General features: G+C 42.0%; 1 protein-coding gene across 5 annotated transcripts in view; it reads left to right on the forward strand.

The window, feature by feature from the left end:
* The window catches only part of LOC116822169 (dystrophin-like), an 836,401-nt gene that overhangs the window by 597,154 nt on the left and 223,292 nt on the right, over positions 1 to 15,955 (forward strand). For all 5 annotated transcript variants that reach the window (XM_075059855.1, XM_075059861.1, XM_032775843.2 and 2 more), the window contains one exon: positions 12,731 to 12,903. In XM_075059855.1, coding sequence (XP_074915956.1) covers positions 12,731 to 12,903 — 173 coding nt within the window. The remainder of the gene's footprint in view (positions 1 to 12,730; positions 12,904 to 15,955) is intronic.

The following is a 15,955-nucleotide window of genomic DNA, read 5'->3' on the forward strand; positions in this document are numbered from 1 at the left end:
TTGTTTTTATTTTTTTTTTAATTTAACCAACTTCCAATCAAGAGTGATCGCGTGCTCCTGTGAAAAAAACAACAAAACCCTATTTCACACGAGCTAAACATAGCAAAAAACATTGAAACGTTTCTGAAAAAAATAGTATTAAAGAGGATTTTAAAAAGACTCGTCAGCACCACCTAGCTCCTGGTGGAGGTCTGAAGTTGCTGGACCTAGATGGCCTGTGTGCATCCCATGAACAACTGGATAATCGATTGTACTAGATTACTTGCCTGGAGTATACTGAATTTGCTAAGTCTACCTCAAGCTTAAATCATCAGATTACGGCAAAGATTCGCTCTTTTGAGAAGGAATCTGGTATTTTTAACTGGCAATTATCCTCATACTCCTGAGTCCAGCATTAGTTCTTTGAAGAAAGTGAAGATCATGCTATGTGAAATAGATTTCCTGAGTCAGAAAATTTTCAGATAATAGAATTAACAAATATTAGAGTCAGTCACTGTTCGAGGTAGTTGGCAGACTCCACGGATTGAGGTAAAAGTGAAAAATTTACTTTGGTTAATATGTGAGAAATTTATTTTTTAAAAAAATCTTCTGATCCTGCAATTCGCTTAGCTATTAGAAGCTTCACTACAAATATAGGCTAATGTTAGAAATACTTATGCCATTGAGTACTCTGTTGGGACTGCTCTGACATTTTAAGAGTATGACAAATAGAGACGTTGCTTGGTCTGGTCACACTCCTGATTTAACTGCATCTCGCACTCTATGCACTGCTGCTGTATGGTCGAAGCACACTTGGGTGTTCTCTCTCCTCTCTCTTCTCAAACAGAGTTTTAGCGTTGCAACATTGCATCACTCACTCTTACTTTAATCCAGTACTCTTTTTCTAGTATTAGTCCAATGATATGTCATAGTCTATATGTTCTGCGTTACTGATGAGATTCACTGTTTGGAAATTATTGTAAGAGGGTGTGTTCCCTTTTAACTTACTTATAGGATTTTCTATCTCTGTGTATCTCTCCTGATTAGCGCGTCATAGAATATTGGCAACCATGACCAAACATCTGTCATTGTGTCATTCTTACACTCTCATATATATAATCTATGCAGTATTTATTCTAATTGTTATATATATATATATATAAGGATATATATTAGATAACTCACACATGCTACATCTAGTATAGAAGGCAATCACAGAGACAATGCACTTTACATCTTAGAGTAAAAAGATTGAGGATTTCTTATGCCCTGATGTTCTCTGTGGGATTCTTGGTAGTGTTAGAGTATGGTGACATCAGGGGATCCAGGTTAAGATGTTATCTCAGGGCCTGATTCACGCCAATGGAGGAAGTGTTTAGATAAGCTAGGAGCACCTGACTCCAGTTAGAGTTCACCTGCTAGTCATGATATATAACCCCTGCTTCAGTCCAGACGGAGATTGTTTCAGTGAATTGAAAGTTGGATTGGAGCAGAGTGCATATTGCTAGAAGAGATTAGGCGTCCCTAGAAAATAATGAGGTTGCTATGGATGGAAGCCTCTACTCTCTAACCCTAGGTAAGTCTACGAGGTTTATTAGAATGAGAGCGAGAAGCCCTTCACAAATGCTTAACGGGTATGAGAGGAGAAACCCAGGGTGAAGAAACCGCATCACTTTATCTATCTCACAAACCCCAGCCCTTTGGATCTTCTGATATAGGCGGCCCAGTCCCTCCTCTCTCTCTCTCTCTCCTCCAGACACTAGGAGTATTAACTGCGAGTTTCAAGGCAACAAAGCGCTCCTAACCACCTCTCTATCTCTATAAGCTTTCTGGGACCTCGATATGACAGTACCGTCATATCGCCACACTGGGTCAGAGGTGACGCGCGCGGGACATATTCAGGGAGACATAACTCCTCTTCCACCTAAGTATTGGGACGACGTGGTCATAGGTTCTTATACATTCCTATCTCTTTTCTTTTTTTGGTTATTCCAGCATGGGCTACCAGGTCCATGCAACCGCCCAACTCTAGTCTCCTATTGCACTCTATATCTGCGCCTGCGATCATGCTCTTCACAGACCAGCCCTGCTGATGAGACCTAATAAGCCAGATGAGAGACTCTTTATGGAACAGAACACCACGGGAAGACCCGACCATACGCTGCATACTTACTATATATCTCTCTATATCTCTGAGCAACCCCTGGCTTTGAAACGCCTGCTCTCTGATCAATCTTATCCTGCCCCATTTCCTATGTGGGAGCCGCGAAGGTCTATTCGGTAATGTCTGCGGCTAGAAGCTGCAGTCAAACTCATTCCCGAGTAAAAGCAGAATCCGGTGCAGTCGGACAGTGCGACTGACTACAAGCCCAGTGTTCCTTGAATGGCGATATTCTATCTATTATCCCCACGCAGTGTTTGACTTATCACCTACCCGGAAAATGGTCTGCGCCCTGAAGCTCCCAGCTCTGAGGAGATGATGGATACTAATATTATCTATTCTTGTCCACCAGGACTTCTAAGACCCCGCTCACCTATCTATGATTGTCTCCCTCGTGAGAAAGACAACTGCAGCCCGCGAACTTCCAGACTCCAAGCTCGGAGACACGTCAACCCAGGTATCTTCTAACCCCAAACCCAGCCCACTTCGTGAAACTGCTAGAAAAACTACTAAACCGGAGAACAACAAGTTGTAGAATGCTCTGACCAGAAAGGACAGCTTGGTGTTGAGAGGGTGGGCGGATTCATACATACCCCACAGTTTGTGGGTTGAAACTGGAATAGGGGTCTCTATACTTAGAGCAGCCAATGACCCTACACAAGTAGTGCCTACAGTGTAATCTGGATTATGACAATGTGGCCTTTATCAATCCTGTTAGGTTACATTGACCCACATTGAGGTTCTCTTCTCTAGTAAAACTATGTATAACAAACCCCCAATTAGGCCATTAAAAAAGGATTCGGTCTCTCTCTCTCTATGTTGGTGTCTCTCTATCTCTTATCTCTCGGGTCCAAAATATCGGTATACATGCGTACATTGCACGTAATTTGTTTTATGCGTCCAATCCAGTCGGATTGAATCCAGGGGGGAAATACTACTCTTTCTCTGATCTTTCCCCGAGCCTCCCTTATCCTGTTTATGTGGTGAAGACTTCTCCCGGCGTGAACTTACGACCCTGATCTCTCTCTGTGTAGCAACCCCCCAGGTGAGACAGAGGCAACTAAAAGATAGCCTTCTCTCAATGTTTGCGTGCTGATTTCTCTCAGAATTTCTCTATTCCTGAAACCCCCGCGAGCGACACATCGCTAAAAAGTTATGACAGATCGCTTGCACTAATCAAAAGACTCTCCTTGTGGGTCATCGAACCCGCCAGGAGACATGATTAGTTCGTCTACGCGAGGACTCAGAGGTCTCTCTATATCACCTCCAGGGGAAGAGGGTGAAATAGGCCCCGCGGAATTAGGTCCAGTTCACAGCTGAGACCTATGGGCAACTTCTCTCTATATCCATTAATGCAAACGTGAGATGAGCCCGTGGAAGTAAATGAGTGCTGTAGAAGAAAAGTCAAAGGCCCGATAGCTATTATCGTGCTCAAACTATCTGTTCTTTTTTTTTTTTTGTTAACATAATAGTTATCTCTACGGGTGGAATGATAGTAGTGACAACGTGTCGCTAGTCCCACGGAAACACATAGAGGCCCTTACTAGAGTTAGCTTTCACATTCATTTATGGGGACATCTCCTGGGGTAGAGCTACGCACTGGATTAGTGAGTACATTTAAGAAGGTTTTATTCACATTGAATTATACTTAGCATGATTATTCCCAGCGTTCTTGTGCTCCTGCCCTGAATCCACTGCACAGCCCCCGACCTTCACTGCGTGCCCCACAACCTTACCTAATGATGTCCCGTCGAGAGGATATGTATTGACTAGGGCTTACGATAAAAATGCCACAGGCCAAACCGTAAACGTACGATCATTCCTTGAATCTATCGACTCACAAACATAATCTCGTCAATATAGGCATCCCGTCTAAGAAACCCCACCGGTCGAAGCAGCCAGCTAAAAACTCACCTACAGAGCGGTTAGAGCCCAAGCGAATGCTCACCAACGATAAGGTCGGCGATCTCACTCACTTAATCCGATTTACAAGTACAAACCCAAAGAAAGACCTAACGCGCTCCGTCTGCTTCAATCACAGACTCGCTCCTCCTCTCGTTTTCCACTCACAAAATCTCATCCCGTACTACTCAGATAAGAAATCAATCGCACCCTCATATCTGAGAATGACATCCGAATTTGCCTTCCTACTCTCTGCGGAAAGCGCGGCGTGACCTGCAAGATTTTTGCCAAGTATCTGATCGATCTATACCCCAGAGAAATTCCCCAGGCCGTCCACGTTTTCTCGCGCTTTGACCCTTCTATGAGTTAGATGGACGGCCATCCCACGTCTGTTATGATGTGACATTATTCAACGCGTTATTGCCCCGGAAGGAACAGACTCAACTCCCCAGTGTAAAGGGAGAGTTTGATTATTGAGCATGATACACAGAGTGCTGGGAGACGTATAACTCGAGTAACCCGATAGTACGTGGGCATTGTTAAAAAAGCACAATAGAGGTCAGCAGTGCGGGCATACGGTACAACGTCGGGCGAAAATGCGAAGATTCAGCCGGAACGGGTGGATGGTGTAGTGCCGACCCACTAAAGCAAACTCCTAACCATTGGCACGGACCATATTTTTGTGAAGCCATTGAGAAGTGATTATAAGGGTAACAACCAGACCCCGGAAGCCAGAGCAAATATACCACATCAACTTACTGAAACCCTGCATGACAGAAACGGTGTCGCATCGAGAGCTCTCCTCAGGCAGACCCGCAGGAGCAGTAAAATATCTCCTGACTTACCCCAACAATGGATGGTCATATGAAATGATCCACCGAACCAGGATGTATTTTGTACCCAACCAGGTCGAACGGCACTAGTCCAACATCATGTCACCAGCCCCGAGTAAGGTGACACATAAGACCAATCGAATACCGAAGCTAAAAGGAAGAAATTGAGACAAGTGCGAAAGATACTGGAATCGGGTCATGAGAATCCCACAGCCAGTGGTCCAGTCCGATCGTACTAGTCCATAGCCTGATGGCACCCTGGTTTTGTAACGACTTCCGGAAATTATGAAGTACCCCACTTCGATGCCTACCGATACCACGCATTGACGAGCTGGTTGTCAGTTAGGCAAGCAAAACCTAACCACCCTAGATCTGACCAAAGGATATTGCAATACCCCTTGCCAAGGATTCCAGGGAAAGACTGCTTTTTCTACACCGATGTCGTCCAGTACACTGTCCTCCCTTCGGATCCAGTGCGCTGCCACATTCCAAAGACTGATGGATAAGTTATTTCGACCCCATGCCAACTATGCCCGCGCCTATCTGGACGACATAGTTATACTAGCCCTGATTGGGAGACACACCTGGACAAAGTGGAATCAGTGCTGGACCTTTGCCGAAATGCTGTCTCACGCAACCCTCTGAAATGCGTGATAGGACTAGCTGAGGCCAAAATCTCAGGCATGTCTAGGAGGGGTGGTGAGCCCAATGGAACAAGGTGAGGCAATACAAGTGCCTCGACCAATCCGCAAGAAGCAGTCAGAGCATTTTTGGTATGTTGGATACTATCGATTGATCATCCTCATTTTGCCACAAGAGCGGCCATTGGGACTGGATAAAAGCTCGGGGCCAGATAGTGAAGTGGACAGAGATGGCGGAAGCAGCATTTGCAATTTGCGACAGCTCTATGCTGCCATCCCGTACTCATGGCCCCCAGACTTCGAGAAGATGGAATCTCTCCGCAGACGGACGTCCTCGGAGGTGGGACTCGTGCCGTCCTTTCCCAGATGTAGGAGGAGGAGCACCTCATTCTTACTCAGCCGGAAGCTCCTCCCAGAACAAATACGCTGTTTGAAAGGAATGTCTCGCATAAAATGGGCTATGTGAGACTCTCCGCTACTTACTCCTGGCGGCGTGTTACCCTTGTGACTGATCACGCCCCGCTCCAGTGGATGCATAGGAACAAGGAAAGAAACGCCAGAGTGACGCGGTGTTCCTCTTTTTGCAACCTTCCATTTCGGGGCAGCATAGGGCTGAAACCAACACGGCAACGCTATGGCCTCTCACGCCAACACTGCTCTCGTCCCGAGTAGCCCAACCCTGGTGTGTGAGCATGGGGGGGGATATGTGATACAGCATGGCCAGAGCAGCATAAGAGTGTTAGCACGGGGCCTTCATTCCCTGCCAGGAGGAAGTTGCTTAGATAACTAGAAACACTTAGCGCCATTAGAGCACCTGACTCCGTTAGGCACCTGCTCATCAGTGGATATAAACCTGCTTCAGTCAGACAGGTTGTTGTAGTTGAAGAGAGAAGTGATTGGATTGCAGAGTGCAGACAAAGAGAGAGGTTTGTCCAGAGAGAAATAGAATTTGAGGAGTTGCTGCTGTGGCATTGGGAAAGCCCACAGAAACCCTAGTAGGGCACCAGTACTTGTATAGAAGAGAGGCGAGAGCCCTTCACCGCTGACGGGTATGAGAGGAAGACCGGGGAAGAAACCGCTAGTCACGTGGTTCACCACAACCCCAGGGCCCCTGGTTGGACCTGGAGAGAGGGCGCGGCCCAGGTCCCCCTCTTCCCACCCCCTCCTCCAACGACACTAGGGGAGTGATTAAGAACTGGTTCAGAGGCAAGCAATATCGCCCTGAACCTACCCCAGAGAAGAGAAAGCGCGAGACCCAGAGAACAGTACCGGCAATTTGCCACAGTATATATAGTGAAGGATAGGTAGATTTGTGTGTGGTTTGCATATTGCTGGAACTTGAGCCCATGTCATCTGACCAGTTCACATAGTGGCTGTATGTAGAGCTGGGCAACCAACCAGCTGTTCGGTTTGGTGGCCTAAATCTGCATGTGTGTGTGTGTGTAGTTTGTCTGAAAAACTTTACTAGCTTCAGCTGCCTCAAGATGTTGAATAGGACTGGAGAGAAAATTGATCCTTATTGGAATTCCACAAGTGGCAGGTCCAGGGCCGGCGCTTCCGTTTAGGTGACCTAGGCAATCGCCTAGGGTGCCAGGATTATTGGTGGGCGGCATTTTGCCGGAGGGGGCAGCAGGCAGCTCTGGTGGAGCTACCACGGTCGTGCCTGCGGACAGTCGGCTGCTCCCGCTGCTCCGATGGACCTCCCGCAGGCACCATTGCGACAGCTCCACCAGAGCCACGGACCAGCGGACCCTCCGCAGGCACGATTGCGGCAGCTCTACGGGAGCCACTGGACCAGGGCGTGGGGTGGTGAAATTGATGTGCGCCTAGGGCGCTAAAACCACTAGCGCCGGTCCTGGGAAGGTCTAGTATGTCAGGTGCCGTTTCTCATCACTGCTTCCAGAAAGATTCAAACAGTTTTAGTGCCTTACCCTAGATTCATGTTGCCTCTCTCAGGTGTCCTATGGTTGACAGTGTCAAATGCTGCAGAAAGGTCTAGGAAGATGAGAATGGATGTCTGCCACTGTCCGCTGACAGCAGGAGATTATTCATCAGTGCTACTAATGTGGTTTTAGTTACATGTCCAGCCCTAAATCCAGATTATACTAGATTTAGGATATTGGCTTCAATTACATGAGCTTGATGTTGACCTTTTGTCTAGCTTTTTCTGTGAGCTTGCTCAGGAAGGAAAATCCCTTCCAAAAACAAACTTTTTTGTTATGTGTTTTATCATTATTCTTACCTCTGATGTCCTCAGTAAACTATGATTATACTGAAACACACACACACAAAGTAGCATGACATAGAACCAAAATACCTTCCCTGAATCCTTGTATATGACACTTTCCTGAGAGTAGGTTTCTTTCCCCTTTTTCTGCTGTTTTCCCTCAGCTTACTTTCTCCATAGTTTGTAGTCCCTTGCATTATGTTAATTTTCTAATTTAAAATCCCCCTTAGTCTTATGTCTGTATATGCCCATGAAGAACTATGGTGCTATATAAACAATGTTGCTATTTGCATTTAGTTATATAAGACTGATCACAGCAACCGAGAGGCAGAGAGGAGGGACTCTTAACCAGTTTGCTTCAAATGAGTTGGGTGATTTGAAGACTGAGTCATTTCAAATGTCAAGGACTTGATTTTTCTTTTGGGATACCTTTAAACAAATTTTTATCTTGGCCACCTAGATCTTTGTTGCTGTGATGTATTAAAGAAATTATGCAGGCTAATTAAGATAGAGTGTATATGTATCCTCCATATGTTAAAAGGATGAAAAATCCCTGTAAGTGGTGGTGTGATTCTAAGGAAGATATAGGATTATAGAATCCTGAATGCAAATAAAATATGATTATCAAATAAAATGCAAGATGTATGTGCTAATATAAACTAGTGAATAAAAAAGGTTAAATTTCCATATATTTCTGGATTAATTCAGAGCCCCTGCTCATTTTGCCAGGAATAGTGTTGTATATACATTTTAAAGCTGGAATCCACACATGCACAATTGAAAGGGCATTTGTTCCTGTTTTTTAGCTCATGGATTCAAGGGTAAAACAACATGAGTTTTTTCATACAGATGGTGATCTTCTGAGCTGAAGGAGACCAATTTCCGAAATATACAAATTGCACAGTGTTGTGGTGCCAGCCCACAATGCAGTTCTGACATTCCCCAGGGTACAATCTGGACTGTTAAACACTGTGTCCTCTCAAATCCCTGAAGTGGGGTGCCTTTTACACTGCTTTTCTGTAAGAACATCAACTCCTAGGCTATTCAGACACTGCTTCTGACTTGTAAAATAGTTGAGAGTGATTTTGCATGAATGCTCTGCCAACCGTTGATGAACTACATACAGGACAACAACAGAAAATTCTCAGTTCCAGTCTTGTCCCCCTGAAATGGGCATCTGAGACTTCCCAGCAGTGTGATGGAAAATGCAAGCTCATAGGAAGTCCATCATTTCAACAAAGGAAAATGAAATGCACCAGCCTTGTTATACCAAATGGAGTCCCCCACATACTTCAGTTCAAAGATAAGATAAAACAATACTGTAAGTTTAACTACAGAAAGAAAGGAAAGATGTCAAGAGACTAAAAGTAATGAGGCATAAAAGTCAGGATTGGTTACAAAAGTAACAAAGATAAATGCTTGACAAGTGTTGAAGTGACCTTAAAAGCAAAGGATTTTTCTCACCATAAGCTTACAGCAGTCTGTACTGGCTGAAAAACCTCCCAGCTAGGACTCTTCTCCTGCCCCAGTTCAGTTCTTTAAGAGCTGATGATGTCATGAGAGAGATGAAGGTGGTCAAGTGTTTTTCTTCCCTCTTCATAATTCAGTATCTTGTGCTAGAAACATCCTTGCTTAGTCATGGTGCAAACTGTCTCTTATGGGTGTCATTATGATGAAATGCAAATTTCTTTTTCATGCCTCTCCTCTGCCAGAGAATGGCCACTTAGTTAAGTGATAGCCCACCTGATTTTGTTGATATCTGTCTTTGTATCTGAAAAACAGGTTTGGTCCCGCCATTCTAACTTTGGAACATGTCATAGCAGTGTTATACGGTAGAATCTTATAACTTTTTACATATGTTGCCACACACATTTTACCAGGGCAATAATATTCAGCAGATTATGAGTTTTCAAATGATACTTCATACAGTATACTTTGTACAATATTTATATAGTCTTTTAAAAATAGTGACCATAATGGCGGAGACTGTCACAGTGGCATGCTAAAACAATACCTAAAAGCTCACAAGATCCAGGCACAGGTATAAATCAGATTAAAAAGCATAAGACTGATTTTCTGTTGCCCTGCACCTTGTGTAACCATTTACAGCAGTGCTGAGTGAGTGAGTGTTGCTATTCACATTAGGTCTACTAGTATAATCAACTGCCCAAGCTGTAAGACCACAGAGAATCTGGCCCAAGGATTTTAGAGATTAGTTTAAACTGACATCTCAAGATTATATTGTATGCAAATGAGCTCTACTTCATTCCATTCACTTTATTTTAGAATTATCAAAGGTAATGTAAGTGGTACCTTGAATTGCTGGCACAGTAACTTTAATCAGGAAAAAGCATGCTGCCAAATGGAGTGGTTTAAAATGATTCAATGTTTAAAAGCTTGCTCAGATAGAAGTCAATGGGAGTTTTGCCACTGTCTGTAACAGAGCCTGATTTCACTTTAGGTATGTACATACCATGATACCAAAGTTCACATCTTCCTGTGGTGCCCAAACCAACATCATACCTGATTCAGTATGAAGGTTGTGTTGTATCAGTGTAAGGACACCTTGAAATATATGTAAGCATCTTGTTAAGCAAAAATAAGAATTTCAGAGTTACAACTGAGGGTATATCTACACTACCCTCTGGATTGGTTTATTGGGGATCGATATATCGTGTCTCATCTAGACGTGATTTATCAATCCCCAAACGCGCTCCTGTCGACTCTGGAACTCTACCCGGGCGAGTGGCAGTAGCAGAGTCAACAGTGGAGCCGCGGCCATCGATCCTATGCCGTGAGGATGGGAGGGAAGTTGAAATAAGAGACATTGACTTCAGCTACGCTATTCCCGTAGCTGAAGTTGCGCATCTTACATCAACCCCCACCCCTCCCCTAGTGTAGACTAGGCCTTAGGCTCACATTTGACCTTATTACGGAGTTAATCCTGTTTTATTCAGCAGCAATCAGTCTGAACTTTAAGTAATAGCCAATTGACTTTTTTGCATATGGCTGGTTTTGCAACGTTTCATCTTTTATGGCAGAGTGAATCTGATGATCTCTGTGTTGTCAATACAAAATTGCACTTAGTTAACTAAAGGTGTGATGTTTAAACCTATTTAGTTAAACTGGTGCAACTTTGTGTATGGGCACTCTTAAATCAATTTAAACCTGGTTTATATTTATTTAGTTTACTATAAAATTACAAGACAACCTAAGCAGTAAAAGATGTTTTAAATTGATGTCCGCGTGAGTTTTCACTGGTTTAAATCAAACAGTTTAACTAAATTGTTACGAATTTTTTCTGTAGACTGTCTGATTAGGGAAAAAATCCTTCTCACGTATGATGTGCACTCCTCAGGCAGCATGTATTCCAGAGGTGTGGAAAAATGAGTAGCTTCACTTGGAAATTTATGTTTTCTCTAAGCTCTGCATGTTTCCATTGCATAAAACATGTAAGAACAAATCTTGCCTGTTTCAGTAACAAATCTGGATATGTTGGTTATCTTATCTGTTACCTCTTTGTTTTTGCTGTCCCTCACATTCATTGGCTCCTTTCTCCAAGTGAAAAAAAATATTAGAACCTTATCACAAAAGTTTCCTACCACTAAATAGTGCTTAGCCCTTCTACATTAATTGTACTTTTTCCTCTAATTCATCTTTACTAAATTCACATGCATCAGCATAAACTCTCATAAACAATACATACCAGTAATATCAATTGTACAAGTCATTTTACAGAGATGTAGCACATAGAATTTTCTGTTTTTAGTTGAAATTTTAAAAATTTAAACTGATAATATTTCTTTTCCAAGTTAATTATGTTCGTTTAAAAAATGTGATATCTTACAGATTGAATCCAGACTGAAGCATGTCAGGGGAAGAATTATAAAATAGCACTTGATATGTTTTTACAGAATTACTGTAGAACTTCTGAGGATTTAGTTAATTAGCATGTTTATGAAATGCTCACTATTGAATGTTGCTTACATTTTTTGCTCCCCAGAATTGAGGCATATTCATGTTGGAAGAGACAATGCATGCTAAATGCTTCAAATCTAAAAATTACTCTTTAGTGGATATTTCTTGATGAAGAGTACAGAATGAAACAATATGTGGATAATTGGACACGTTATAGATGTCCAGTTTGGATATTTAGTCCTTTATCCTAGAAGATATTTAATGCTTGTTGGAAACATAGTAGAATAGAGACTACATTGATTTAAAAACAAAAACCTTCCTTTAAGACAGCATAACCCAATGTTGGGCACTGCTTAATAGAAGTTACTGTTAAGGTCACTAGTAATGAATGTGGCTGGGAAATGCATAAGTGTTCTTAGCTTGAAAACCTGTCGGACTGAGTGTTGCCCTTTGGGAAGCTCTCAGAATTGTCATTACAGTGAAATCACAGTGGGAGGCCTGGATATCTGTTCCTCTGATCAGAGTGGAACATGATTAGCAATTCATAATTAATCTACTTAAACTCACTCATGAAAACAAAACCTGTACAATACTGCTTAAACTGACATGTTCTGTCTCTTTGTGTGTGTATTTCTTAAGTATACCTTTTTATATTCCAGTAGAAGGTACTGTTCTGTACCTAGAGGACACACTTAGCTCTCATTCATGCACCCCATTGATCTACCTACCTTTGTATTTATCCTATTAAGTAAGAAAATGTTTCAGAAAAAACTCATTTCAAATAAACTCTCTCCCTGGATGACCCCAGGCACTGGACTTTTAGTTATCGTAGTGGTGAATATATTGAATACACAGCAAAGAAGACAGGTCAAAACTGGTCACTTTAAAAGTCAGACTTCAATGCTCTTTTTATACAATGGCATCAGTTATAACTCATTTATTTATGGGACCCCATTTGTTATCACTTTAAGCCAAAGGATAAGAGAATTGGTGCTTATTTGGGTCAAGAAAAGCATTTGCTTTGAATAAATAAGTTCAGCCGTTGATGAAATTCTGTCTCCTAATGCAGGTCAAAGATGTAATGAAAAACATAATGGCTGGGTTGCAACAGACAAACAGTGAAAAGATCTTACTGAGCTGGGTCCGCCAGTCAACTCGCAATTACCCGCAGGTCAATGTTATCAATTTCACCACTAGCTGGTCTGATGGATTGGCTTTCAACGCACTCATCCACAGTCACAGGTAGGAAAACCAGCATGTATAATTTTAGCAAATAGATTAAAGTTGATTGCAAAACATTGGTTTTTAAAACAATGGCTTATTTTGTGAAGATTTAAACTGTTGTTGCATTAAAGGTAAACCTTCAAAATGAATGAAACTTTACGTATCAGGAAATGGGGCTATCAGAAGCTACTGTCTGCTTGTCTATATGTGTACTGTTAAATCTGCTGAAATTTAACCCCTTGTAATCATATTGCACGCAACAATCGAGCAAACACTGTATAAAACAGTCATAATTTTTTTTATTACAGGCAGCCTCCACATTCTTCATAGTAAGTTTTGTTCCCCTCCCTTCCCCACGTATTCTCCCCGCACACTCTTCCCCCTATACTGCAGTCACTATGCTTGGTAAATTTTGGGAAAAGTTGAACTTCCAGTGGTGATCAACAGCCATTGCAGTGTAAATCAATGATCTGCTACTCAGTTAACTTATCCTTATAAGACAAGCAAAAACAGTGGCAAACTTGGGCTCATCTTTCTACCATTTCCTTCATCAAAGTGAAGTGTGACCTTCAAAATCGAAATAGATCCATTTAAAAAATGTACTTAAGGCAATGAAACCTTTACATTGCTCCATATAATACGTTCTGCACATTGTATAGACATGATAGAGTGTGGTGTAAAGATAGTTTGGCTATTTTCTTGAGATCATCTTTAGAACTTGTTTGTGCCTTTGTCATCCATAAGCAATATGGCCAGCTCAGATTCATACCAACAAACCTTTACACAGGCCCCCCTGGGTATTCTGTTCACGTGTGTGCTCTCTCGCGTGCGCGTATTATTGTATTTTAAAATCATTAGCTGTCATGCAGTACCAAGGGATACTCTTGGATGAAAGTTACTACAAGAAGGCTACGTAATTATTTGAGGGCAGGAAATAATGTTTTGTACTTCTAAAACACCAGCTATCTGAGGATCTCCAAGAAATTAATATTGAAGCTTACTTAAGTTTCGCAGCTCCCTGTATTGTGATCCCCATTTGACAGATAGGGAAATGAGTATACCAAGATAAATGCTTATACAATAGTAAACATGAAGTTATGGAACAAGGACTTCCATCTCTAGCCTCCCACCGTATCATGTTTACTCCCTATAATTAGAAATAAGTTATAAATTAAAGCAATATTAACAAGTTTGTAATGCAACTTTTAGGAAGTTACAGTTACTTTTGCTTTTTACATTTAATGCTGTAGTTTGCAATATAATTGTGATATTTTCCTATCCTGTGAAACTGAACTTTACTGAACTGCAAATGATTATATGCACCCAGTGGTCCACATGCCCACTGCAGAAGAGCATGGACTTTTGTTCCAGTCTATGGCTGGAGTAGCAGCTGTAGTGAATGGGCAGAAAGGCTGTGTGGTAGCACAGCACTCTGGCCCTAGCTGGGGGGTGGGGCGTGACCAGTAATTTCACTTCACCATGCTCCTTCAGCATAGAGCTGAAGTGGTTGGGCTCTATACAGGTGGAGTGAATTTTGAGGTGAAATAAACTTCACCTTCATAAAGCTCAGACACATCTGGAACTAGCACACTCAAAAGATGTTATCAGCAAGTCATTTAGCTCTAAACTGAAGATAAACTATCTCCCTCCCCCCCAACTTAATAAAAAAAGCTTTTTGGAGGACTGGATTTCTCTCACCAGCTCTTGAACACTGGGGGGACAGGGAAAATAAGACAGACTTATTAAGTTACTACAGTTATATTTGGAGAGAAGTCAGGCACTAGAACTTGGGTTCTTTGGCCACTAGACTGTGTTGCTTCCGTAAAATAAAATCACACCAAGAATTTGTTAAAGCTAAATTGTAGGTTGCTTTAAAAGTGATAAGAACTGGAAGAAAATTTTAATGTTGAAATAGTGCTCTGTCTACTATCGGGACAAGACGGGTGAGTTGTCATGTCACCATTAATAGCCAACTCTGTGCTATTGCATAATAGCAGCAGGCGTTAGCTGACAGCTTTGTTAGACACTGTTTTTACTTATACACCTAGCAGCATCAGCACAGTATGACATAACTTGTTGTTTAAGCACTTGAGGTAGGCAATAGTAAACTTTGGGCCTTGTCTGCAGGAAGTTAGCACCATCTAGCAACCAACACAATCCAACGTTAATCTGACTGCACTGCAGCAGAAGTGAAGGCACAGTCCTCATTGCCATAAGTCTGTAGACCTGATGTGTTTTCCTTTGTTTGCCTTTTGTTTTGAAATAAAAATGTGGATCTTTAAACAGGCAAATGTGGAAAAATAGCAGAGAAGCAGCAGAGGAAAATCTGGAAGTCCGGCAATGAGAAGAAATGGTAGTGGGAGATATTCCAAGAGCTTGTTTTAGAAGATTTTCTTCTCCTATTTCTATTATAAAACTAAAGAGTGTTGCTACAAACTTCTTTCTAGGGGGAAATGCACCAACAGTAAGCTCATCTATGACTGGCTTTGGACAAACTGTTCTTTCTAGCCATTTTATCTCTAAATGTCATATTTCTAGTCGTCGCTTATGGTCACTTTCAGCCGATCGTTTGCTCTGTTGCTTTCATTTCATATGTGATTTCAATCTTACTGGCTTAAACACAGGAATGAAAATGTCCAATAGACATCAAACCCCCTCCTTATTGAGAGTCTAATTTTAGTCCCACTGAAGACACTGGCAAAGCTGTCTGTTTATTGCAGGTACTTATACAGACAAAATTACCTTGGTATCTGAGCACTTCACAATCTTTTTAATGTATTCATGCCCAAAATACCCATGTGGTATAGGGAAATTCCATTATTCCTATTCTACTCGGGCAGAGTGAGATGAAGTTATTAGCTATACATTGCACAGGAAGTCTGTGGCAGTGGATCGATTTCAGTGACACAGGATTAGGTCCTCATGCTAGGTTAAAGAAACACAACTGCTAAGGTCTGCAGAAGGTAACTAGTATCCAGTAAATACAACATGATGCCGCTATCTCACACACACCTTGATCTTTGCATTATGGAGACAAATAATTCCATGTTATGGAATTTCTTTTTTCTTC

The sequence above is a fragment of the Chelonoidis abingdonii genome, chromosome 1 (assembly GCF_003597395.2).
Source record: "Chelonoidis abingdonii isolate Lonesome George chromosome 1, CheloAbing_2.0, whole genome shotgun sequence".
NCBI lineage: Eukaryota > Metazoa > Chordata > Testudines > Testudinidae > Chelonoidis > Chelonoidis abingdonii.